The 27,276-nt window shown below is 42.5% G+C and overlaps 1 protein-coding gene across 5 annotated transcripts; it reads right to left on the bottom strand.

Moving 5' to 3' along the window:
- Window positions 1–3,410: 3,410 nt before the first annotated feature.
- LOC144994028 (uncharacterized) lies at window positions 3,411–14,817 on the bottom strand. 5 transcript variants are annotated; one of them, XM_078950169.1, is made up of 10 exons: window positions 14,686–14,817; window positions 13,734–13,837; window positions 11,504–11,521; window positions 10,344–10,445; window positions 8,610–8,699; window positions 8,444–8,470; window positions 7,897–7,950; window positions 5,104–5,215; window positions 4,387–4,426; window positions 3,411–4,299 (listed from the first exon to the last, which is right to left on the bottom strand). In XM_078950169.1, the coding sequence occupies exons 2-9, from the start codon at window positions 13,765–13,767 to the stop codon at window positions 4,402–4,404; spliced, it is 462 nt and encodes a 153-aa protein (XP_078806295.1). In that variant the 5' UTR covers window positions 13,768–13,837; window positions 14,686–14,817; the 3' UTR covers window positions 3,411–4,299; window positions 4,387–4,401. The 5 variants fall into 5 exon arrangements, with proteins under 5 accessions (XP_078806295.1, XP_078806297.1, XP_078806296.1 ...); XM_078950171.1 differs by lacking the exon at window positions 14,686–14,817 and adding an exon at window positions 14,297–14,433; XM_078950170.1 differs by lacking the exon at window positions 14,686–14,817 and having other exon boundaries at window positions 13,734–13,904.
- Window positions 14,818–27,276: the final 12,459 nt, after the last annotated feature.

The following is a 27,276-nucleotide window of genomic DNA, read 5'->3' as shown; positions in this document are numbered from 1 at the left end:
GTAGCTGAGTTGTAGGCTTAGCTCCTTCCTTTCAGTAGAGAGGAAGGTCTAACAAAGACTCCTCTTCCTCAGATGAAACTATGTTGAAATGTGGTGACCTCCATCTCTGTTAGAAGATTCAGAGGGGGTTTAAGGATCATTGGTCACCATCTTCTTTCCATTCAAAACATCAAGACATTCCCAGCTCCTGCTGCATCTGCAGAGCAATGATGATCATCTATGACTTCTCCAGCATCAGTCACCACCTCATAAGCTTCTGCCTTCTGGAATCATGTGCAGAATTTGAAACAAAACAGCGAAAAACTGTCTTTTTCCTTGTCCAGTTGTGCATCTACAGCCCTCACCTGCAGAAAGTAAATCCAAACAAGATCTATTTTATAAATGCAAGAGGTTTTTTTCCTTTGTTTAACATGGCAGCAGTCTTCTTTTTTTCTAAAGAGCGGGAGACCCCGCATTTTACAACTGCACGCCCGCAATCCTAACTAAGCCGTGATCTTTAGCGGTCACTTCCCCTTTGCGCTCCCGCCTGGGTTTGCATGCAGTGTTAAGGGGGCGTTTTTGTCATTTGGGGGCAGAAACCTTTCTTGTCAATGTGATTGGTTGAAATTTGCATGTCAAATCCGGCGAGGCAGCGGGGCAGAATGAATAAAAACCTTTTGGATGAGATGCAAACTGACGGAGGTATCCATAAATTCTGTCTGCAGGACTGTTCTCCACTCCTCTCCTCGCCAGTCTTCCAGAGAAGGTGCGCTCCTTCCTCGCCCGCCAGGTGCCCTTCCCGTCACGCCTGGGAGACCCCGCAGAGTTCGCCCACTTGGTGACGTCGATAGCCGAGAACCCCATGATCAACGGAGAGGTCATCCGGCTGGACGGAGCCATCCGCATGCAGCCCTGAGCCACAGCCAGCACTTTAACACAACTTCACCAACTGCCTCTGACTCACGTCTGTGTGTGTTGTGTGTGTGTGTGTGTGTGGCTGTCGGCCATGTTTCTGCTGTAGAAAGCCGCACATGCCGGAACTGTCATTAACCACATCGAAATTTCTCTGTGAGACTGAACTGCCAGAATGTTCCTTTGAATAAACAAATGAAATCACAAAGTAGTTTGGCTAAAAACTGTTTTCATGTGTTCCAAATTCAGTAGGTCTGTGGTCTTTATCTGAGATTTTCAGCAAACGTAATCAGATAAAGTTGGTAATAAACATTGGGATGTACGATGTAGGGTTTTTATTTGAAACACTTGCTGTCCATCCATGCTATTGCACATTTTTGATTGTGTTGCTGTCGGTCATTAACATGTCTGTATAATCAAAGCTGAACTGTTTCATTTCACTTTACTTTGGGACTGGAGGACTGAGGTCATCTCAAGGCACTACATGGAAAATAAAAGATCCTCAAATGAAGTTAAACAATTATTGGAATCTCATTCGTGAAACCAAAATCAAAATTGTTAGAGTTCGGTTACACTATGTTACACAATAATTATCTTTTTATGCTGGTAATTGTCATTTTATATTTTTGTGGAAAACATTGTGCAGCAATAGAATTTCCAAATCAAAATGTTATTCTCTATGGTATTGATCTTCCTAATATTCCTATCTTTAAATAGTACTTAAATAGTCTACAGTAACCTTTGTGCTATCCTAGGCACTTTGACATTGGGAGTTGGGTCATCTAGACCCACTAGACAGTGCTCTGAACCTTTTTTCTTCAATGATTTGTGATCTTCACTGGTGTCCATGGATTACATGAAATCTTTCCACCTTTATCCACCTTTGTCATGGTAGGGAGAACACGTCAATGTAAGGGTGGGGTCATCTAAGATAGCACAAGGGTTAAAACATCCTGCCTCATGTCTAATATTAAAAGTGATGAGTCAACGGAAAGTCAGATTAGAAAGTAAATTAATAAATAAAAAAATCAGACAAAGATGAGCATTAAAATGTGATCATCCTGATCCTGATGACTTTGTTCCAAACCTAAGAAAATAGAAGCTGGGAAAAATACATTTCTGCCCGTTCATTATTTTTGAAAGACCACTTAGTTGATCAAAGCATTCTACCATAAATAAGAATTCAGATTTTCTACACAACACTAATCTTTTGGGCATGTTTTGGCCTATCCCATCAAGGGTCGCCCAGGGAATCGGCTCACTACTGAGTTGTCTTGAAAAGCTGGAATTCCCTTCTTCAATGTGTCAGATAAATGCATCTGTTTGTTGTAACCCTTGCGCTATCCTAGGCACTTTAACATTGGGAGTTGGGTCATCTAGACCCACTAGACGAGGGTTAAGGAATCTAAATTCAATATTTTAGTGAACATAAAGAAAAAAATTAGAGATTTGTGCTTAAAAGTCTGTAACATTTCATTATTTCTTGTGCTGCTTGTCAAACTGTCTCTAAAAAGTCTTAAGGTCATGTATAACAAACAACTATTAATAGTTTTTTTCACCAATGCATACATGCAGAAAATAAAGGAAACATAAAATGACACATTGAACATCCTATCCACAAAGATGAAATGTGTTTGTTTCATTCTTGTGTTGGGCTGAAGAATACCCCTGGTTCAAGTCTGGGTTGGAGAACCAATGGGGGACCGTTCTGTGTGGATTCTCACCGTTTTAACCCTTGTGCTATCTTAGATGACCCCACCCTTACATTGACGTGTTCTCCCTACCATGACAAAGGTGGATAAAGGTGGAAAGATTTCATGTAATCCATGGACACCAGTGAAGATCAGGAATCATTGAAGAAAAAAAAGTTCAGAGCACTGTCTAGTGCAGGGGTGGCTAACCCTGGTCCTCAAGAGCCTCAATCCTGTCTGTTTTCCAGTTCTCCCTAGACTGCTCGATAATGATAACCAAAATCAGGTGTGTTCAGTCAATCAGGATGTGAAATCACTTGAGGCAGCCAATCAACAGCAAGCTGGTTAAGGAGAGCTGGAAAACAGGCAGGGTTGAGGCTCTTGAGGACCAGGGTTAGCCACCCCTGGTCTAGTGGGTCAAGATGACCCAACTCCCAATGTTAAAGTGTCTAGGATACCACAAGGGTTACAGCATGCTTCATAGGGTATTTGGTTACATGTGTGCATGGGTGTTTGATTGTGGCCCCTGCGTCAGACTGGCGACCTGTCCAGGGTGTCCCCTGCCTTCCCCTACAAGTGCCAGGATAGGCTCCAGCAGCCCTGTGACCCCAAAAGGAACAAAATCAGGTTTAAAAGTTGAATAAATCATCCCTGTGTTGTGCAGAAGTTCAGCTTTGTCTGCAAAATGTAAGAAAAAAATGTGGAAAAGTAAAGAAATGAAAAAGGAATGTTTTATATGTTAAAAAAAAAGAGCAAGAAGAGTTTTTTTGTTTTTTTAAGTAAAGCATAAACATTACAAGCTTTTTGGATCATGATACATAAAACAAGTTTTGTAGGCAGTTGATCAAATGTTTATTTGAGTCCACTCAAGGGTTCACCCACACGTCACTCAGGAAAACACGGCTATTTTTCACACAAACATGAGCTCAACAGTTCTTTTTAAATAAGCATTATAAAAAAATCATTGTTGGAAAAGGTGGACTTTTTAACACAGTTGTCAATAGGAAAAACCCCCCCTTTTTTAAAGCTTTCAGGGTTTTGGAGGGGAACTGCAACATTTAACGTTTCTGGTTGACCAGAGGAACTGTGAGGTTACAGGGAGCAGAGGTGAAGGAGGTTGTTCATTCTTTAGGATCTACTATTCAGATCAACAGAGAGCATGGGAAAGAAGTGGAGAGGAGTTTGAAAGCAGGTTGGAAGGGGTGGAGGAAGGTTTCAGGTGTGATGTGTGACCAAAGAGTGGCATCAAGAATGAAAGAAAAAGTGACTGTCTCATAGAGACTGTGATGCAGACAGAGGAGGCAGAGCTGGATGTAGCAGAGATGAAGATGTTGAGGTTCTCTTTGGGAGGGACCAGGATGAACAGGAGCAGCCCATAGTAGATGTTGGAGATAAAGGATTGAGACGGTTTGGACATAAGAAGAGGAGCAGTGATAATGTTGGTCAATGGATGCTGAGGTTGGAGCTACCAGGAAAGAGGACTAGAGGAAGACCAAAGAGGAGGTTCATGGATGTTGTGATGGAGGACACAGTGAGAGAGAGGAGGTTACAGAAGAGAGGATCATATGGATGATTTGGCTGTAGGTACACCTAAAGGGAGCAGCCTAAACACAAGGAAGAATTCTAACGATTTCACTCTGGTTTCCAATCTATCACCCACTCAGCCTGTACTTCAACATAAACATGATTCTCTTTGTTCCTCTTTAACTCATCAGTCCTGCAAGAGACATTTTTTTGTGATTATTTCAGCCTGTTAAACAAACAGTTAACAAACAGTTAATGTCCGTGAATGACTCAAACTTACCTGTGTGACACATTGTCAAACACATCGTTCACCTGAAGCCCTGAAAAACATCAATATGACAAAATGTAATGAAAGAAAAGAAGAGATGAAATATCTCAAACTGTAAAAAAATAAGTAGGAGAAAGACTGAAAAGCCTTTATGAGGGAAAATTAATTGGGTTTAGCACAGGCTGGATCAGCGGCCAGTTTTATGTGAGGCTTAGTTATCATTTCCTGTTTGTGATGATACAGAAGAATTATAAGCAGATCTTAGTCTGGTCTCAATCATTAGTTCTCAAACACCATTTACTGCTGCTTCTGTTAATTAAGGCTCACTTACTCTGCTCATTTTTTGACCATCTACACCCCAAGTTCTCTGAAATTTCCTGTTATGAAGATGCTGATGTCCTGCAAACCCTTGTTAGCCTTCTGCTGGATGTCACCACTGAGTTTGTAAGAAATACTACTCAATGGAAAGTTCCTGTTCCCTCTTTTCTGAAGTCACATTTCTCTATCCACAAAGACACGTCTGTACTTCCCTTCCCTTTCCTCTGCATTGGATGCTAGTGCTCCTTCAGGAGTGGAGTGTCTTTTTGGAGGTAATTTACTTGATGTCCTGCTTGTAAAATATAATCCTCCCCTCTGACTTTAGGGACATTGATCTGATCTTGACCTCATAATGATTGTCAGCCAGCACAAAGACATGGAAACACGTTTGTGTGCTTCTTGTAGGTTTACCTTCCAGCTGAAAAGAATCTTTTCTTCCAGAGGAAAGCAAAACAAATAGCTGGAAAAATCAAGAGGATGGAGATGGCGCACACCAGAATCAGACGAAATGTAAGAAACACACCTGCAGGGATAAAAGAAAAGAGCAACTTAACTTTACTTATCAACGTTACAGTGATAGGTTTTCAAGGCTGTAGATTTAGGAGTAACTTTTAAGATTTGCCATGAAAACAATTTAAACTGTTAATCAATATTGGGTTTCCTGCAATAAGGCTTTTTTGTGTCATTCTAAATGATTCAATTTTAGGTGGCATTATTATTTTATTCTGAAAATTGACAACTAACTTGGGTTCCTTTTTAAGCTAAGAACTTACTGCCTTGAACAGAAAAAGATTTTGGATAGTTGGGTGTTTAAAAACGTCTGAGCAGTAGTGTTAAAAAAAAACAAAAAACAACTCATGAACTAAACATGCTGCATTACCATTTTATTGGTAATAAATACTGTTACGCTGTAGTTCAGGGGGGTCAGTACCGGGCCTCGAGGGCTGACCTCTCGCTGTTTTTTTCAGAAACCCTGTCTTTTCTGCAGTTGATTACCTGGAACAGGTATGTTTTGCCAATCAGAAGCTACATTAGCAGTTTAGTTTGGAAACATGTAGGAACTGGAGTTTGACACCTGTGCTTGTAGCCAATCAGGACCTATCGCCGATCACTACTATCTAACTCCTCATCAGTGTTTTTGTTACTTCTCAATCCTCAACTTCACTCCCAATGTTGATCTATGTATGTCTTCTGCTTCTTCGCTTTTCTCGTCAACACTTCCTTGTGTGATTCTCTCTTCACACTAACAGATGTTGCCTTTGATGTATTAACAACGTTTGTACAGTAGTAGGTAAAATAATGCAGCTTGACAATCCAGGGAGTATGCGGTGTGAGCAATTCTGGAAAAACCTGCAAAAAACTGACAGGAGCAAATAGATGAACTTAGTGCAAACAATAATAATATACTAAGAGGTTTGGCATTTAGGGAAGAAAGCAGGATTTGGTAGATCAGCTCCAAGATAACTGGACACCTACAGATAAAGTAATCAGGCCCAGACTGTTTAATCATGAGGCTAAAGTACTCAGTTAACTTAGTTTGTAAACTAGTTCCTACACATGCATATAAAATCCACCGCTAGTAAAGGCTTTGACTCATTTATTGACCTTTTGGCATTGGTATTTTATGATGAAGGAGGACATATATAAAGAAAATTAAACTGAAAATTTCATTTCTGCATATTTTTTTATTCATAAAATCAGGTTTTATTCCTGTCTTGCACGCCCATGAGTCGAAGTGTCCTTGGGCAAGACACTGAACCCCACCTTGCCTCTGGTGGTAGGGAAGCCTCTGTGTTTGGCAGCAGAGCCGCTACCAGTGTGTGAATGTGTGTGTGACTGAGTGAATGGGTCTGTGACTGTAAATCGCTTTGGGCCTTGTAGGTAGAAAAGCGCTATATAAGTATACACCATTTACCATTAACGCTATTCATAATGTTGCGACTCCGCAGCAGTCAAAAAGTTGCAATTTCAAAAAGAGCTTATTGTGACGCTGGTTGGGTCACAAGATCCCTGCTCCGCTCCATTCTGATGCATCCATTCTGATGGGCGACAGTGGCTCAGGTGGTTGAGCGGGTCGTCCAATGATCGAAGGGTTGGCGGTTCAATCCCCGCTCCCACCAGCCAAAATGTCGTTGTGTCCTTGGGCAAGACACTTCACCCTCCTTGCCTCCAGTGTGGCTCCACTGGCGTGTGCATGTGCATGAATGATCCCAGTGATGGTCAGAGGGGCCGTAGGCACGAAATGGCAGCCACGCCTCTGTCAGTCTGCCCCAGGGCAGCTGTGGCTACAACTGTAGATTACCATCACCAAGTATGAATGAGGAGTGAATGAATAATGGACATAATGTAAGTTCAATTTTGATTTCAATTAAGCGCTTTGGGTGTCTTGAAAAGCGCAGATAAATCCAATCCATTATTATTATTATTATCCACTTGTACAGTAGACGACTAGCTGTTCAACGACTACAGTAGATGAATAGCTCCAACATTGCCCACCATTTTTGTTGCACTGGTAATGTTTGGTTGGGGGTGTGAGGGGCTGTGAGCTAGAGGGAGAGCATATACATAGATGAATGACAGGAAGTGGGGACAGGCTTACTTGGTCCTGCGCACAACTTAGAGGCAAATTTCTATCAACTCCTGCTGATCTGCAGAAACTATGTGCTAGAAAGCAACACAGGTTTTATAAATTTGTCTAAAAATGACATCATTATAATTAAAAGACCACTGGTAAAGCTTAGAAAATGGATCAAAAGATGATCAGTGGTAAAATGTAAATACTTTTTGATAAAGCTCATAAATTTGGACAGATGTTTACTTTCAGCTCTGTCTGTTAACTATTAACCAGTTACTGAAGCGATGTCCGCATGAGTCTTTTCTTTCAAATATCCTCAATCCTTTCACACAAATCATGTTGCTGGTAAAAGGTCAAAGCCAAGAAAAGAGTTTAAAAGAAATGTCTAAACTAGGTTTTTCAAAGTAACTGTAAAGTACATAAAGATCAACATTTTGGAAGCGTTCAATTAACTTACAGTACTTTAAAGTAAGTCTGACTAAAATGCATCATTGTTGTATAACATAAACTGTGGTTCATTTTTGATTAAAATCCGGAGTTTGGCCTAATTGCATTTATGCTTTTTTACTTCATTTCCAGCTTGATTTTGAAACACAAAGACAGTAACAACAACAATTATGATGTTTTACCTGAAAAGTCAGGCTGTTTTGTTGGAAGAATCTCAGTTGAGTTTGTTTCAGAACCTGGGAACAATCAAAACCAGCAAAACTGTCTCAGGTTTATTTAAAATTGACATAAAAATGAATCTGCATAAGCAACAGTAAACTACAACCCTAATCTTTTATATAATTAAGGGAATATTATTGTATAAAACAAGATTCTTTCAGAATGCAAATTTAGACTTGAAGCATATTATAATCATCTTTTTTTCTCCATCAGAAATGAATGAATTGTTGAAACTGCATGATATCAACACTTATTTTGGGTTGTTTTTTTTATCAACTCCATGTTTGGTTTACAACAGAACAAAAGGGCATGAGTTAGTACCAAGTCGTTTCTGATGTGGCAACGTAAAGAGGACTTATTAAGTTCAGTCCTATTGAGATCAAATGAAAAATTGACGACAAATTTAAATAATATTTATAAAATAATCTTTGTTTCAAAAAGACATTTGTCAGCTAGAAGTTTTTAGTTATTATAAACTCAACTTTTGATGATTTTAACAATGAGACTTACTTTTTGCAGTGGGGAAGTCCAGATAGTCTGTCATGTAGACAATGATATGATATTAAGTTATGACATAAAAGTGATTCTGACAAAAATACTTGTTATTAAAAATACACAAACTTTTTTCATCATCAAGATGAGAAAAAAATTATGTTTTTAAGGAAAAATAACTTACCTGCAGTGTAATCATAGTCATAGTAATATACCCCTGTGGTGTCTAAAACAGACGCTCCTGCTGTACCCGGATGGAGAAGACATAGCACTCCTGCAATGGTGTTAAAGTATAGCTTAGTTTCACACGGACCACAGAATAACTTTGGGTAGATGATGACTTTCCTCACCCTGGTCCTCAGGGAAAACTGTCCTGCCATTTTTCAACCCTACCCTCCTCAAACACATCCTGCCTTTGATGACTGTCATTGTCAGGCTTCTGTAGAGCCTGATGATGAGCTGAATCAGGTGTGCATAAGCAGGGCAACATGGAAAACATGCAGGACAGTGTTCCCAGAGGATCAGGGTTGGGAAACACTGTTCTAGAAGATGTTTTCACAACAATAATTATACCATTTTTTAGCTATTTTTTTGTTTTTGTACCACAGTATCTTCCTCTTTGCTTTGTTTTTTTGTTCTTCTTAGAGTGTTACCTTATGCCATTAGATAAATTTAACACCACAGTGAACTTTCTCTCTTCCTTTCCAAGCCTCCACCTTTCAGTCCTCAATTTAAAACAAATCCAGAATGACCAAATGCTGCAGTTCCGCCAATGACCACTAGTTTAAAAAGAGATCAGTTTAGACATCAATAGAGACAAAAACCCAGAGAGAACACTCCCACTTTTTGTCTAATCAGAGCTAGACATCTTGTGGAGTTTCCAGAATGCCCCCCAAGCCAGGAGCATTTGTCAATAAACACAATACAACTGTACAACATCAAGAGGACTCTAAGAGCCTTCATAGGAAACTCAATGAAGCTGTGGAAAACCACCCTTGAAGCCAATGGGAAGCCACTTGCATAATTGTCCATAAAATGTGGCATATACCAAGGTGAAACTCTGTCCCCACTGCTGTTCTGCAAAGGTCTGAACCCTCTGTGCCAAAATATTCGACAAGACTATGTATGCTAAGAGCGAGCATGACATTGATTCCCTGATCCACACCACCAGGATCTACAGTACTGACATTGGGATGTCATTCGGGCTCCAGAAATGCAGCCGAATGGTGACAAAGAGAGGCAAGGTAGTCCACACAGGAGGGGTCTCACTCCCAGAAGGAACAATAGCAGATATTGAGGACAGTCACAAGTACCTTGGAATTCTGCAGGCAAATGGCAACGTGGAACAGGCAAAAAAATAAAAAGCTGCAACAGCTAAATACCTCCAAAAGAAATGTTAGTCCTGAGAAGCCAGCTCAATGGCAAGAACAAGACCCAGGCAATAAACAGCTACGCACTGCCAGTTATCAGATACCTTGCAGGAAAGATAAGATGGCCAGAGGAAGAGACACAGATAATGGATGTTAAGACATGAAAGCTCCTCACCATACATGGAGGGTTCCACCCCAAATCCAGCACCCTGAGACTGTATGCTAGCTGCAAGGAAGGAGGCCGAGGACTAGTGAGCGTAGCAGCCACTATCCAGGATGAAACATCCAAGATCCATGAGTACATCAAGCTCAAGGCCCCAACTGACAGTGTGCTCAGTGAATGTCTCAGACAATGGAGGGCAGAGGATGCAGTGCTGGAGGACAGATCCTCATAGGAGGACAAATCCCTGCATGGGATGTACCACCGGACCATAACTGAAGTGGCTGATATCAAGAAGTCCTACCAATGGCTAGAAAGGGCTGGCCTACAGGACAGCACCGAAGCGCTCATCCTGGCACATACAGGAACATGTGTGCAGAATTCGTACCGGAAACCCCAAGGTCAAAATGGGTAACTCCTCCGAAAGTGGTAGAGAATGAGAGAGCAGAGATCCTATGGGACTTCCAGATATAGACTGACAGGATGGAAACTGCAAATCAACCAGACATTTTGGGATGATAGGTTTGTACGCGAGAAGACCCCGCTATATACAGTTTTTTATATATATAGGGGCGACAGTGGCTCAGGTGGTTGAGCGGGTCGTCCAATGATCGAAGGGTTGGCGGTTCAATTCCCCGCTCCCACCAGCCAAAATGTCGTTGTGTCCTTGGGCAAGACACTTCACCCTCCGCGGCTCCACTGGTGTGCGAATGCGCATGAATGATCCTGGCGATGGTCAGAGGGGCCGTAGGCGCGAAATGGCAGCCACGCCTCTGTCAGTCTGCCCCAGGGCAGCTGTGGCTACAACAGTAGCTTACTGTCACCAAGTATGAATGAGGAGTGAATGAATAATGGACACATTGTAAGCGCTTTGGGTGTCTTGAAAAGCGCAGATAAATCCAATCCATTATTATTATTATTATTATTATATACGCCCATTTGGGACAACACAAGATGGAGTAAATTATGTGCTACTATTAAAACATGCATAAAAAGCAGCAATTTTGATGGCCAATGCCATTAAAAATGCCTTACAGTCTTTCTATCATCAAATATTATGTCTTATTATGTTTTCTAATGTCTCACCGACTGTTTGATTACATTGGTGCCAGTTTGTGACCCGTTTAGTTTTTTATCTACTTAAAACAGTCATTGGTAATACATTAGGTGAGGCACTGGTGCCTGTGCCTCAAGGCAGAAGGCGCTGGTGATCCCAAAGAATGTGACTCCGTGGCTAAAATCAAGTGCAGCCAGAGGCGGTCCTGGCTAGTTTGATGCCCAGGACTAAACACTGGATGGTAAATGGTGCTTTCTACCTTCCTCAAAGACCCAAGCGCTTTACAGTCACAAACCCATTCAGCCATTCACACACTGGTGACAGCTCTGCTGAACTGGCACTAACCGTCCACCAGAGGCAAGGTGGGGTTCAGTGTCTTGCCCAAGGACACTTTGACACATGGGCAGGCAAGGCAGGAATCGAAACCTGCAATCATTTGATCAGAGGTTGACCGCCCTACCGCTGCACCACGGCCGCCCTGGTATCCTCACCCCCCTTTTCAGGTCCGCCTGCATTCATACAAACACAAAAACAAAATATCATTCATTATCTTTTATTAAGCACATAAGTATAGTTGTATATAATTCACAATTAAGTTACAGTATGCAAGTTATTTAACACTTAACACGCATCAGTTTGTGCTTTCTCTTTAAAGGCTGGCTGGCTCTGGTAAAACTTGCCACATTTTTCTGTTTTTTATTGAGCTGAACACAACCCAGACAAGAATTATGAATGATTTAATTTCTGTCGTTTCCGTTGGCTTCATAAATGAACATCAATGGAAACTAAAGAACATTTTCTTCAGTTTTTTTAGATTCACATAAAACTGAACAAAACAGACAAACGATTGTGTACATTACATCTGAAATATTAATTATATAAGAGAATAGCAGAAGAACTTAGATGAAATCCACCAATAAGCTAATTAACAAGACTAGTCTAATTAAGAGCAAAGCATTAGCTAGATAGTAGTTGTTGCTCAAACTTTTACTCCTCAAACAGTTAATTTGGTCTTATTTGGCACCTAGCATGTGTTAACTTTGGACACTGCCTGCATTCCTTTATCCTTGGAGTTTTTTTTCCTTCCTCTTCTTTCTAAACTGGACGCTGATGTTTCCTTTGATCTTTTGTCAATTTTCTACAACTTTGAAGAGACTTTTTTGTCTGTCAACCACTCAGAGTCAAGATGAGTGAGATCAAATCAAATCAAATCAAACTTTATTTATAAAATAGCGCTTCTCATGCATTTGTGCAGCTCATTAAAAACAGAAAACAAAATATTTCAGTAAAAACCCAACCCACCCTTCACCCTTCTCACTCCCTTCTGTTAAAACATATTACCAATGACCCCCACGTACAATGAATGATGACTATGTAACTGTAAAAATAAATAAATGAACAAGAAATAAAGAAATAAACAAACAAGTAAGGCTTGGCTCTGCTGTGCGGAAACAGTATTTGGGAATCTCTTCATACCAGGAGTCAGCTCGGCCATGGGAGCAATGCCACAGCACCTACCCAGACTGGGACAGCAACAGAGTCCACTTCACAGTTGTAAGGCTGCAAAGTCAAACTCCAGCTGCCCCAGCAAGGACGACAACCGCGGCAACAACCACCAACCAAGCCGGCTAGCCCTGGAGGAAAAGATCCCCACAAGAAATGCTGGGACTAATATCATGATAAGTTACTAAAATTGAATACAATAGATGTATATGGAAAAAATATAAAATTGAGAATAAGATGCATGGAATGAAATTAAATACATAAAATAGCCTATACTAAAACTAAAAGAATAAATTAGCAGTTAAACTCAACTAAAAGGGAAATTAAAAGGTGGGTCTTGAGATTATGGAAACACATTTACTTTGATGCATACTCCTATTCTTTTCTTTCACTTTTCAAAAAATCCAGTAAACCCAAAAAAGTATATTACGTTAATAAATGAAAACAATTTTTAAAAATTTATTTATTTATTAGAAAGCAGCAGTTAGTTTGTGTGGTCTGGAATCAGAAGCGGTGAGTCTAAGCCCCTCCCCTGCCTCTCTACCTGCTTACAACCTCTGCAGCTGTTTATTGTGGTAGGATGATGAGGTAGAAAGTAGCATTAAGGGTCTTGCCCAAGGACCCTCACTAGATTATGTGAATAGCTCATCATTATTATGGTAATTACCCCATTAATAGGTCATTCTACCCCTACACAGTGTACTTTTTATTTTTTAAAATCAAATCATTATTAATGATCGAAATTTTTATTTATCTATGTGTAGATATATATGCATTTTTTTCGTCTTATTTAGTATTTTTTGTTTTGATTTGATTGCCTGAATCAACAAATTCCAATGCAACTTATATTCTTGGTAACAGTGCTATTTCCTCCCAGAGTTTGACACATTAATCTGTTGACTAAGGAATAAGATCCTTAGTATAATAACATCCAAAAAATGGCTAGAACAAGATTCTATGACTTTTGACAGTTCTGACAATCTTTGTAATGCTCTACTGGTTTGTCAAAACCCTTCATTAAACACCAACACCAGTGACGGAATTCTAACCCTGAGTTTGAGGTTTAGTCAAAACGAAAGTACAGAAGGAAAAACAAAATTGACAGGACCTGTCATTTTTCTGTGGTATTTAACATTAAAAAAACCCCACCGAAAATCAATTTGATTATAAATTCAAGTAAAGTGCAAATACAACAAGAGAAAGGAAACATGTACTTACTGAGAAGCAGAAAACAAGCCAGAGTTCCTTTCATGTTGGTCTGATGTTGAAGAGCTTCCTTCTTCTCTGTAGCCACAAACTCCTCTCACAGCAAAGTTCCTCCCCTGAACACAAGACCCGTCTCTCCTTTTTTTTATTTTTGTGGGTTTCACGTCTGAACTATTTGGTCTTTCCGTTTTTTGTTGTGATAGAAAAAAAAAAGCTTAGTCAACACAACTGGAAGAAAAATCGTTAAAACTGTGTTGAAACAGAAAGTAAAGTCTGCTCTCAACATTAAACTAATACATCTTTACCTCACAAACAAATCACAGAGAAAAGGCTTTAAGTTTAGGGGGGTCGGTTTTTTCATTGATAAAAATCACAGGGCATTACACCATTTCAAAATAATAAAAAATAAACAAAACATTCACTCATTCTGTCACGGTTTGGGTTTATTTGCCTTTGTTTCCATTTTTGTTCTGTCAGGTTTGGAGTTTCTGTTTCCTGTTTTATTTTGAAGGGTTGCTGTATTGTGTCAGTTCTAGTTTTACTTCCTGGTCCCAATCTGTCCTAATTGATCTCACCTGTGTCTTGTCTGTTCTGTGTATATTCAAGTCCTGCCTTTGCCTTCCTCCTGTGCTCGTCCATTCACTCTGATTCCCTGTTCGAGTTCTAGTCTGTTAGTTTGGCTTGCCTGCTCTGCAGTGGTTTATGGTTTTTTTGGTGATTAAAGACTTTGACTTAGAACCTTCTGTCTCCTCATCTCTGCATTTGGGTCATTCCTCAACTGCCCCCCCCCCCCCCCCCCCAGCAGGCTCAGACCCCATTAACCAGACTCTGTCTACCCATGCCTCCACCCTGGACCGACAAGGACAGATGATCGACGCTCTGTCCAACAATCAACAGACCATCTCGCAGCAACTAGCACAGCTCCAATCTCTGCTTCAGACCATCGCTGACGCGACGCACTTACCTTCGGCTTCAGCTGCTGCTCCTCCTCCTCAGCCGCCTCCTGTGAGTCCCTCGCCCGTACATGAAGCACGTATTCCTAACCCGGATCCATTTTCCGGAACCACCGATCACTGTCGTGGTTTTCTCCTGCAATGCACTCTAGTCTTCTCGCAACAGTCTGCCATGTATTCCTCGGATGAAGCCAAGATCGCCTTCGTCGTTGGTTTATTGCGAGGTCGGGCTCTGGAATGGGCAGAAGCCTTCCTGGCTAATCGCAGCTCCGCTCCATTATCTTTTCAAGCCTTTTTTTGGGCATTTCAAACAAGTGTTTGAAACTCCAGAAAAGTACCACGACTCCTCCAGGAAACTGCTAAGTCTCCGACAGGAGAGACGCTCTGTGGCGGAGTACTCCGTTGACTTCCGCATCTTAGCCACGGAAGCAGGTTGGGACAAGCGAGCCCTACAGGAAGTGTTCTATAACGGATTAACAGATTCGATCAAAGATGAACTATTGCATTATGATAAACCGGACTCCCTTGAGTCTTTGATTACACTTTCCATTCGGATTGATAACCGCCTCCGCGAGCGCCGCAGCTCTCGAAACTACAAGTCCCAGCTGGCCTTCCCGAGACCCACGACACGTCCGGTCACGCCCCCTTCTGTTTTTTCTTCTGTCGATATTCCTGCTCACTCATTAACCCCTGAGGAACCGATGCAGCTTGGTAGGACGCGTTTAACACCAAAGGAAAGAGAGGAGCGTCGGACAAGAGGAGAATGTTTTTACTGTGGCAGTAAAAATCACCAAGTGGCAGTCTGCCCCCTCAGGCCAAAAGAGAGAGCCCTTCAGTGATCATGGGGACACTGAAGGGCACTGTCTCTGACTCTCAAACCCCAGCTAGAACTGAATTCCTGGTCACTCTCTCTTTTGGTTCCTGGTCCCGATCCATATCCGCCCTCATCGACTCTGGTGCTGAGGGCAACTTCATCAATAAGAACCTAGCCCTTGAAGCTGGACTAACTCTCCTCCCCCTGGACCCCTGCTTAAAGGTCAGTGCAGCTAACGGACAGACTCTAACTCTGATTCAGCACCAGACTACTCCTGTTAACCTATGTTTTTCTGGCAACCACTGTGAGTCTCTCCAGTTTTATGTTTTTCAGGCTACTTCCTGTCAAATCATTTTGGGACGTCCATGGCTTAGTTTGCATAATCCCCACATTGACTGGCAGACAAACTGCATTATAAGTTGGAGTCCTTACTGTCACTCCACCTGTCTTCGCTCTGCCCTGCCTGATTTACAGACTACTGATTTGCCACCTGTTTCCCCAGACCTGTCTGGCGTCCCTCCTGTGTATCATGACCTTGCAGCGGTGTTCAGTAAGCAAAGGGCTTCCACCCTTCCTCCTCACAGACCGTATGACATTGCCATAGATCTGCTCCCAGGTGTCACCTTACCTTCTTCTAAACTGTACAGTCTCTCCAGACCAGAACTCACGGCCATGGAACGGTACATCAAGGAGTCCCTCGCTGCGGGCATAATCCGACCATCCTCTTCTCCCCTGGCGGCTGGCTTTTTCTTTGTGGAGAAGAAGGACAAGTCTCTGCGGCCCTGTATTGACTACCGTCATCTCAATAACATCACGGTAAAGAACAAATACCCCTTGCCGTTACTAAATTCAGCCTTTGAGTATCTCCAGGGAGCTTCGGTCTTTACCAAATTAGATCTCCGTAATGCTTACCATCTTGTGCGGGTGAGAGAGGGAGACGAATGTAAGACAGCATTCAACACACCTTTAGGCCACTTCGAGTACCTGGTGATGCCTTTTGGGTTAACCAATGCACCAGCAGTATTCCAGGCACTCGTAAATGACGTGCTCAGAGACTTTCTTAATCGGTTTGTGTTTGTCTACCTGGACGACATTCTTATTTATTCCCCCTCTCTCGATTCCCATGTCCAACATGTGCATTTGGTCCTCCAAAGACTCCTCGAAAACAAACTGTACATCAAGGCGGAGAAATGTGAATTCCATGTCCCCAAGATCTCGTTCCTAGGTTTTGTTATAGAAAAGGGTCATGTTAACATGGATCCCACGAAGGTCGCTGCCATTAAGGAATGGCCCCGACCGACCTCCCGTAAAGACCTTCAGCGTTTCCTTGGTTTTTCTAATTTTTATCGTCGCTTCATGCGCAACTTCAGCAGCATTGCACGCCCCCTAACGTCTCTTACATCTCCAAAAACTCCTTTTTTATGGAGCCAAGAAGCTGAGGATGCCTTCAACCTTCTCAAGACCCGTTTCACCACCGCCCCCGTGTTGGCCCAAGCCGATCCCTCTCGACAGTTTGTGGTGGAGGTGGATGCCTCTGATACCGGGGTGGGGGCAGTCCTCTCCCAACGCTCTCCAGATGGGAAGCTTCACCCGTGTGCATTCTTTTCCCGCAAACTGTCACCCTCCGAGCGCAATTACGACGTTGGTAATAGGGAATTGCTGGCCATTAAATTGGCTTTGGAAGAATGGCGCCATTGGCTGGAGGGTGCCGAACTTCCCTTTATAGTCTGGACAGATCATAAAAATCTCGAATACATCGTTTCTGCCAGAAGACTCAACCCTCATCAGGCCCGTTGGGCTTTGTTTTTCAGCCGGTTTAATTTTACTGTCTCCTTTCGCCCTGGGTCACGCAACGTGAAGCCTGATGCGCTCTCCCGCCTGCATTCCCCTGAAGAACCAGAGACCTCCTCTAGTCCCATCCTCCCTCCGTCCTGTGTGCTTGCCAGTCTCTCCTGGGAGATCGAGACCGCCATCCAGCAAGCTCTGGCCACTGATCCGGACCCCGGAGGTGGACCACCCAATCGCCAGTATGTCCCAGCTTCGGTCCGGTCTCGAGTGTTGACTTGGGTCCATGCGTCTCGGTTCTCCTGCCATCCGGGGTTCCGTCGGACTCTACTCCAAGTCCAGCGGCATTTCTGGTGGCATTTCTGGCGGCCAGTTTCCATCATCTCAGACACTAAGGCCTATGTGGCTGCTTGCACCATTTGCGCCACCAGCAAATCCTCCCATCAAGCTCCTGCTGGCCTTCTTAATCCACTTCCTGTCCCTTCCAGACCTCAGTCTCACATAGCAGTGGATTTCGTCACTGGACTCCCCGCCTCTCAAGGGAACACTGTCATCTTGACGATTGTGGACAGATTCTCCAAGGCTGCTCATTTCGTGGCGCTGCCCAAACTTCCCACTGCTACTGAGACCGCCAGGTGCCTCACTGACCATGTTTTCCGGCTCCATGGCATTCCCTGTGACATTGTTTCTGATCGTGGCCCCCAGTTTTCTTCCCAGGTCTGGAAGAACTTTTGCCAGGGACTGGGTGCCACGGCCAGCTTGTCCTCTGGTTTCCATCCCCAAACCAATGGCCAGACCGAACGCACGAACCAGGATTTGGAGTCTGCCCTTCGATGCGTTTGTTCCCAGAACCCCAGTTCATGGTCTAACCATCTGAGCTGGATAGAATACGCCCATAATAGTCTGGTCTCTTCCGCCACAGGAAGGTCCCCTTTTGAGGCCTATTTGGGCTACCAGCCCCCTCTGTTTCCCTCTGAAGAGGTTGACTTAACTGTTCCCTCTGTGGCAGATCACATCAGACGCTGTCGCAGGGTCTGGTCGGCGACTAGACAGTCGCTCCTATGTGCTACACAGCGTGCTAAGACCTCTGCTGACAGGCGCCGTTCTCCAGCTCCCCCTTACGCTCCTGGACAGGAGGTTTGGCTGTCCACCACGGACCTTCCCCTTCATACAGAGTCACGGAAGTTGTCACCTCGCTTCATCGGACCCTTCATTGTGGACTCTGTCATTAATCCTGCCAGTGTCAAGCTACGTCTCCCACGCTCCATGAAGGTTCATCCGGTCTTCCACGTCTCCCGCCTCAAACCTGTGGTCTCCAGTCCGCTGTGCCCTCCGTCCGGACCCCCTCCTCCCGCCCGGCTGGTGGACGGCCATCCGGTCTACACTGTCCGTCGCCTTCTGGATGTGCGTCGGCGGGGTCGTGGCCTCCAGTTCTTGGTGGACTGGGAGGGCTATGGCCCGGAGGAGCGTTGCTGGGTGCCTCGTTCGTTTATTGTGGACCCTGCTCTGGTGCGGGAGTTTCGCCGCCTGCACCCTGACCGTTTTAGTCTGCCGGGTGGCGTCCCTTGAGAGGGGGGTCCTGTTAGGATTATGAGCTCCTCCCACTCCTACCGGGGAATAATCGCCTCACCTGTTTCCAGTCTCCTCATCAACCTTCAGCCTACTTATGGACTCCTCACCTTCCAGCCGATGTCAGTCCGTCTGCTCTCAGCGGTAGAGTACTGACCTATGCTAAACTCTAGACCTTGTCAAAACCATTTCTATGCCTATGCTCATGCCTATGCCAAGAATCCTAATCCACTGTTAATCTGTTTCCTTCAGACATTGCCTCCAGCATCCTCCACACCTTTGGTCTCATCTGCCGTCCAGGATCCAGCCACCTAAGCCACCACCACTGGGACTGATTAAAAACTCTTTTTCGCCAACCATCTCTGTTCTGTCCTGCTTCTGGGTCCAGCCTCGTAAACTCTAACAATATGTAGTTGTAGATTTAGATAAGTTAATTCTTCTATAAGAGTTCTGGTAAACCGCCTGTCCGTCCTGGGGGAGGATCCCTCCTTCATGTGGGCACCCCTGAGGTTTCTTCGTTATTTTTCCAGAATCCGTTTTTTTAGGAGTTTTTCCTTACCGCAAAAGGGGGGTAAAAGGGCAAGGATGCCAGTATAGCTTAGTCAGTTTGTTAGTTCATTTTAGTATTTTCCTATTGAACTCTCTGTATTCATGATCCTTTTAAGTTCATGTTTTACTTCGAAGCTCACCGAGACGACAGTTGTTGTGATTTTGGGCTATACAAATAAAATTGAATTGAATTGAATTGAACAGTGCAGGTGAACTTTTCCAGATTCCTCTTATTTCTGGCAAGATGGTTGGATAGTTCAGTTGGTTTAGTTCAGGGCTGGCACACAGGAAATCAGGGCACAATTGCCAGGGGTGCATTGAGCTTTTTCTAGAATGGGTTCTTGGAAAAGACCTTTTGAGTTACTAATGAATTACTTTAATTTAATGGCTTTTGTCAGTAACAGAGGAACGTAATGAATTACAGTTCAAATTTCTGTATAAATTATACTGGACAATAGAAATCCTTATGTTACTTAGGTTTTGTGGGCTTTGACATTTTCTCTTTAAATGAAACGAAATGTAGGTTAATTAAAAAAAACTGAGTTGCTGGCAGATACCAACATGCAAGTGCAGAATTTAGGATCAGTAAAAATACAAATATGCCTTCATTACTGCAGTCACATTGCTTTCCAAACTGGCTCAAAATGAGAAAAAAAATATGCTGCAAGGAGTCCTCTCATCCCCGAGGAGCAGCAAGTGAGCTGCAGAGGAGAGACCCGCCCCATGTACTGATGTGTCGGTTGTAAATGAAGCAACTTTGAAGTCAGCTCTTTGGTGTGCAGACAGGAGGCAACTCCTTCCTAAGAGTCGTTTTTTCTTTATTAATTTATCCTTTGCTAATATATTTTTCTCTTTAACCTGCATGTGGTTGGTTTTACCAACCAACGAAGAGCACATGGTGAACCGAACGCCAGAGGAGGAGTTCAGGAGTTCAGTTCATTCCCAGCACAACAGTGCAGAACTTTGCACAAATGACAAATGTAGAGAGAGACACAGATGCAACTCATTGTAATGGAAAACCTAAAGTCAGAGAAAATGAACATGGAGGCAACAAATAGTTCTTTGTGTTTTCAAGAGTTGCTTAATTTCAGATTTAGTAAATATGAATAAAGGTGTAACGTTTTTTTTTTTCCACATAGAGCAGTAGCATAGAGTGTGGTGTATTGTAATAGACAGCTGTCATTATCACCACCACTAATAGATGGTGCTGTTGACTTCTATGACAAGAGGAGTTACAGAGTAAAGCTGAAGTGAATGCTCTTGCACTGAAAACTGTCCTTATCGTCTGTCGTAACCCTTGTTCAATAGGCACGTTAACATTGGGAGTTGGGTCATGTAGACCCACTAGACAGTGCTCTGAACCTTTTTCTTCAATGATTTGTGATCTTCACTGGTGTCCATGGATAACATAAAATCCTCTCCACCTTTATCCACCTTTGTCATGGTAGGGAGAACACGTCAATGTGAGGGTGGGGTCATAGGATAGCACAAGGGCCAATAAAGAGTTTCCTTGACAACAGCCCATGCTAAGGTAACATGACATAAAGTCACAAGATGTTGTACAAGCTGTTCTGTGGACGGAGACTGCAGCTGAGCAACGCAACTAAGATAGCTTAGATTAGCACACACCGTTTCTGACGGCATGGAGCAGTTCAAACCGCCATCACCGTTGCTGCTCACCGGCAATCTGTCAGTGACTTGGCGCTGGTGGGAACAAAGATTCCAGTTGTACATGACTGCGACAGGTTTGTTGGAGAAAGATGAAAAGGTTGAAATAACCATTCTTCTTCACACTATCGGCGAGGTAGCGCAAGAAGTGTACAACTACCTTGCAATTTCCCTGGCCGGAAATGCACTAAGAATGGAGGACATTCTGAAAGGGTTCAGAGATTACAGTAGCCCGTAAAAACGTTGTTTTTGAGCGCCATCACATTCTGGTCACATCCAATGATGAGAGGAATAACAGCAGATAGATTTGTCACCGAGCTTGTCAAAAGAGCAAAAACTGTGAGTTTGGAGCTGATGAGGAATGCATGATCAGGGATGAGTTGGTGTTAAGCATAAATGACACAAGACTGAGAGAGAGACTGCTTCAAGACAACGACCCCTCTCTTTGTAATGCATTACATTTATGCAGATCAGCAGAAGTGGCCAAAGCACAGATCCAGGCTATTCAGTCAACACCTGTGACCCACAACACAGCAAGTGGATGTGTTAAAGAAAGCACAAGGACACAATAAATCAGCACATGGCAAACACAAAACAAGCAGCAACAAGCAAGTGGTTTGCACCATATGTGGCAAAAAGCATGAGCCTCGACAATATCCAGCTTATGGAGCAACGTCTCACAAATATGGAAAATAGCCACTTTTCCAAAGTAAGCAGACTTCTTCACTGGTCCACTTTAAGACAACATCACTGTCAAGAATTCAAATGTTTTGATATACATTTAAAAGCTGAAACCACAATTAACTGTTAAACACATATCTACATAAATTTTTCTTGAAAAAAAAAACATGTATTGTATTGTATGCACTAAATTGTAACACTCACATTCTAGTAGATGCGGGGAGAGCTTCTGTCTTTTCTTTAATTTGTCAGTTTTCACTACAGTAAAGAAGGCAAAAGAAACAAAAATACTTGAACAAAAGAACAAACCAGTAGTGTCAACAACAATATAACTAATGTTGCATTGAAAAATAAATATTTTCTACCCCTTTCTTTTCCCTTCATATCCTTTAATGTCATTTTTCTCATTTTTGACTTTCTTTAGTGGTTTGTTTCCCTGTTTCGTCTTCATGCACTTTTGGAAGTCTGGCAACAAACGCCTAGCTTTCTCCTTGCCTCTTCCTTTTTTCACAGCTGGTCAAATAACTATGCTTTATTTCACCACTTTTTTTCAAAGTTTCTCTGTTTGCTAACTTGCTTTGAATGGAATTGTCCATTGCTGCTAAGAAACGGGGAGGGATGACACTCTCACACAAACCAGTCTCATCCTAAGCTGTGTAGTAGCTACGTTTGTCCACATGGAAAAACGTAGCAGTTTCACAAAAATGCCCCCTAAATTGTGAGATGAATATGTTTAATTTTCCACAACAACCAAGTCTCATATGTAGCTACTAAACATTTTAGGATGAGACTGGGTTGTCTCACATGAGCAGTCTTGTGTCATTTCAGGGATTTGGATTCATATTTGAGACATTTTTATTAAGTGTTGAGCTAGTCCGTCCTGTTTGCAGGTCTGCCCCTACTTAAATTTTGACTGCAAATAAGTTTAGGTATTTCCAGGTAGAGACAACTATACTAAGTGGCAAAATAAGTAAAACTGTACTTTGTGAAAAATATTCAGCAAAAAATAAGCTTAGTCCTGTTTTCTTTGTAAAAAAGACCTCATGTTGACTTTTTCACAAAGGTAATCTTCATGTCTTTCTTCTCCACTTTTCCATTCTTCTCCTTTTATTCTGTCACTGAAAACACGTTGAGAAGAAATGTATTTTAAAGTTACTAAACTGTCAAATGCTGTTACTGTTAAATATATATTGCTCAAAAACTAAAAGGAACACCTAAACAACTCGATGTTATTTCAAGTCAGTCACACGTCAATCAATCTGTCTGATTAGGAAGCAACTCTGACTGAAAATCAATTTCACATTTTGTTCAATTGGAATAGACAACAGGTGGAAACAATTGGTGATCAGTAAGACACCTCCAATAAAGGAGTGGTTCTTTAAGCAGTGACCAAGGACAACTACTCCTTTCTTAAGTGTTCTGGCTGATGTTTTGGTGACTTTTAAATTGTGAAAATGTTGTCACTCCAGCGCTTCCATCAGACAGAGTCCAAAAGCCACACAAGTAGCCCAGGTAGTGCAAGTCATCCAGAATGGCATATCAATACAAGCTTTGGCAAGAAGGTTTGCTGCCTGTCTGTGTAGTGTCCAGAGCATGGAGGCGCTATCAGGAGATAGGCCAGTACATCAGGAGATTTGGAGGAGGCTGTAAAACAGCAACAACCCTGAATCAGCACCACTACCTCCTTCTTTAAGAAAGGAGAAACAGGAGGAACACTGCCAGAATCCTACAAAATGACCTCCAACAGACCACAAATGTGCATGCGTCTGTGGTACAAGGGTCTGACGTCCACAGGTGGCAGTTGTGCTTACAGCCCAACACCATGCAAGATGTTTGGCATTTACTAGAGAACACAATGATTGTGAAGAGAGCAGGGCGCCAGTGGCAAATTTGCCAGATGAAAGTGTGTTCACTCTGAGCACATGTGACAGACATTCAAATGTTTTGATACACATTTAAAAGCCGAAAACACAATTAACTGTTAAACACATATCTACATTTATTTTACTTGAAAAAAACATGTATTGTATTGAATGTGCTTAATTGTAACACTCACATTCTAGTAGGAACAAATGGGGGGCTTCTGTCAGAGTCTGGAGAAGCCATGGAGAACGTTCTGCTGCCTGCAACATCTTCCGACATGACCGGTTTGGCAGCGGATCAGTAGTGGTCTGGGCCTGACTGCCATAAGGTACTGACGAGAACAGATGCTGGTGTGATTGGCCCTGGGAAGTTGGAACCTCCTAATGCAATACAATGCTAGACCTCATGTGGCTGGAGTGTGTCAGCAGTCTCTGCTAGATGAATGTATTGATGTAATGGACTGGCCAGCCTGTTCCCCAGACCTGAATCCAACTGAGCACATCTGTGACATCATGTCTGTTCATCCACCAATGGCAGGTTGCACCACAGACTGTCCAGGAGTTGGCGGATGCTTTGCTCCAAGTGTGGGAGGAGATCCCTCAGTAGAGCATCCACCGCCTCTTCAGAATCAGACCCAGGCATTGCAGGAAAGATATATGGGTACGTGGAGGCCACACTCACTACTAAACCTCATTTTGGATTTTTTCAAAGACAGCATGTAGCGGGTTTTTCCACTTTGATTTCTGAGTATTATTCCATACCCAGACCTCCATAGGCCAGTACATTTAATTTTCATTAATTATTTTTTTGTAGTTGTCTTGTCAAGACATGCAACTAAAGAATAAAACATTTAAAAATAATATTTCAACCGTTTGGTTATAGGATGTGTTTTCAAAGTGATTCTTTATTCTTTTGAGCAGTGTAGTTAACTTTAGTTTAGTTACAAGTGCAGATTCAGAAGCTTTGGTTTGAAAATGTGAACAAACATGATAAAAAAGAAGAGAAAAAAACCCTCTGGACCGATTGAATTACATTACTTTGGACAAAAAGTAAAGAATGATCCCTGCAACTCAATGATGACCTGAGCTGTGGTGCAGTGCTAAGGCAATCAACCTCCAATCTCAAGATTGTGTGTTCGATTCCTGCCTTGCCCGCCCATGTGTCGAAGTGTCCTTGGGGAAGACACTGAATCCCACCATGCCTCTGGTGGAAGGTTGGCACCAATGTGTGAATGTGTGTGTGAGCAGGTGTGGGACTGTAAAGCGCATTAGGCCTTTGAAGAAGGTAGAAAGGAGCTATTTTAATATAGATTTGTTGACCAAATCTGTGATTCATTTTAATACTTTGCAGTTTTTCTGTATTTCTTGGTCAAAAACTCTATGCTAACATTGATGTATATATAAATAAGATTACATTTATATTAATGCCTGCCTTACATTATTGTAATTTACGTATATATTCGCTGAAACCATAGTAGTCTCTGACATTACTCTTTCTAAAGGCCAAAGATTAAGCCTTAAATTGGTCATTCATATTGATTGTAGTTAACTCTGCACACATTAACACTTGAAAATTGGTGATTGGGTTGAAAGAAGTATAGGAGAGAATTCTGCTGAGTCATACATCTATTAACCCCCCTGACAGTAAAATAAAATTTCTCCTCTAAAAATGTACAAACCTGATTAACCAGAACAGCTAATTAAATCCATCCACTTAATTTTCCTTGTGTTGAAAATAAAATATTAAGCAAATGACATAAAGAGGATTTTTCAAACAAACTTCACAGGAGTTAATTTTTGGGTGGAAAGCTGGATTTTCTTTTCTGAAACCAGCCTCCAGTGGTCTTTTGAGGAACTGCCACATTTGTTATTTCCTGGTTATTTTTAAATTGACAAATAAAAGTTGATGCAGAAGTGAGCAGATGTGTGTAGATGAAGGTGTGTCAGTAGAGAGAAAGGTCTAACAAAGACTCCTCTTCCTCAGATGAAACTATGTCGAAATGAGCTGACCTCCATCTCTGATAGATGATTCAGAGGGGGTATAACCCTTGTGTTATCTTAGATGACCCCACCCTTGCATTGATGTGTTCTACCTACCATGACAAAGGTGGATAAAGGTGGAAAGATTTCATGTAATCCATGGACACCAGTCAAGATCACAAATCATTGAAGAAAGAAGGTTCAGAGCACTGTCTAGTGGGTCTAGATGACCCAACTCCCAATGTTAACGTGCCTAGGATACCATAAGGGTTAAGGATCATTGGTCACCATCTTCTTTCCATTCAAAACATCAAGACATTCCCAGCTCCTGCTGCATCTGCAGAGCAATGATGATCATCTATGACTTCTCCAGCATCAGTAACCACCTCATAAGCTTCTGCCTTCTGGAATCAAGTGCAGAATTTGAAACAAAACAGCGAAAAACTGTTTCTTTCCTTGTACAGTTGTGCATCTACAGCCTTCACCTGCAGAAAGTCAATCCAAACAAGATCTATTTTATAAATGCAAGAGTTTTTTTTTCCTTTGTTAAGAATGGAAGCAGTCTTTTTTTTCTAAAGAGATGGTTAGTGGGGGTCATTGAGTGAAGGGCCAGTAGGGCCCCAACCTTTTCTTTTAGAGGCTTTAATAGAAAAGAAACATTGTTGACGGTCCCTTGTGGTAGCCGGCTTGCTGCATGTCTGCTTTCACAGCTTTAAGAGAACAATTCTGATTAAAAGGCAAAAAAACCAAAACAATCTTTTTTCTTTTGAAATGCATTTGTTGTTCACTTGCTGTGTTAATACAAAATGATCGAGATAGTGACACATTTGAACATTTATCAGAAGAGTTATTGAGGGCGGAAGTCTAAATCTGTGAAGATCTTTCAAACTTAACAGAACTGCAGCTGCTCTATTCCCATGTTCCTCCGCGTAGCTGATAGTTTGCAGTTTAAACTGTGCTTCATAGTCGTGTCTCTTTGCATTCCCAGGGTTTCCAAAACGAAGTTGTTCTGCATTATGCACATATCTGCACCTCCGTACTATGGGGGGGGGGGGGGTCTTCTTTCACGTCCTCACTTCTCTCCGTACCGTTCTCATGCTGTTCTCTCCTAGGTCCTCTTTACTGAAGTCACACAACAACACATTAGGGCCGCTCTGTACATTTTGGAGAAAATTTAAGACTTTTAAGTTCGCTTTATGGTTGTGAAAGTACTGTACATAGAAAATATGATAAAAGGCAGAGACCCGCATGCAGCTCAAGAGCCACTTTTTAACCCCCCCCTGCTTTAAAAAACAAAAGTCCCGCCCCGCTGCCTCACCAGATCAGACGGGCAAATTTCAGATCAACCAGAAAGGTTTCCGCCCCCAAGTGGCAAAAAACGCCCCCTTAACACTGCGTGCAAACCCAGGCGAGGGCGCAAAGGGGAAGTGACCGCGCAGGATCACGGCTTGCGAATTGCTCTTGCGCGGTTGTAAGGTTCCTCACTCAGTTCCTGAATACGCCCGCTCAGTTGTCTTTATGCCCTTTCACTTTATGGCAGAGATGAAACGCCATATAATTGTTGGTACAAAAACTGCACTGTGCAGGGAGGGTGGTAGTGTTTAAATATGAACAAAGTATATGATTTGAACTTGTTAATATGTACAAGAACATTGTTGCAATCACTTGTAAAGCAGTTTGAGGGCTACCTTCAT

This window comes from Oryzias latipes, chromosome 7 (assembly GCF_053564925.1).
Source record: "Oryzias latipes strain Hd-rR chromosome 7, Olatipes_Hd-rR_3.1".
NCBI lineage: Eukaryota > Metazoa > Chordata > Actinopteri > Beloniformes > Adrianichthyidae > Oryzias > Oryzias latipes.
This window is presented reverse-complemented; position numbering and strand designations above follow the sequence as displayed.

Bases quoted from the DNA above. Each gene is read 5' to 3' on its own strand.
- LOC144994028 (XM_078950169.1), bottom strand. From the start codon at position 13,767: ATGAAAGGAACTCTGGCTTGTTTTCTGCTTCTCA. The intron at 8,700-10,343 runs GTACGAATTCTG...ACACCATTGCAG, and splicing joins TTTTGACCTTGGGGTTTCCG to GAGTGCTATGTCTTCTCCAT. The intron at 8,471-8,609 runs GTAAGTTATTTT...TCTACATGACAG, and splicing joins TGACTATGATTACACTGCAG to ACTATCTGGACTTCCCCACT.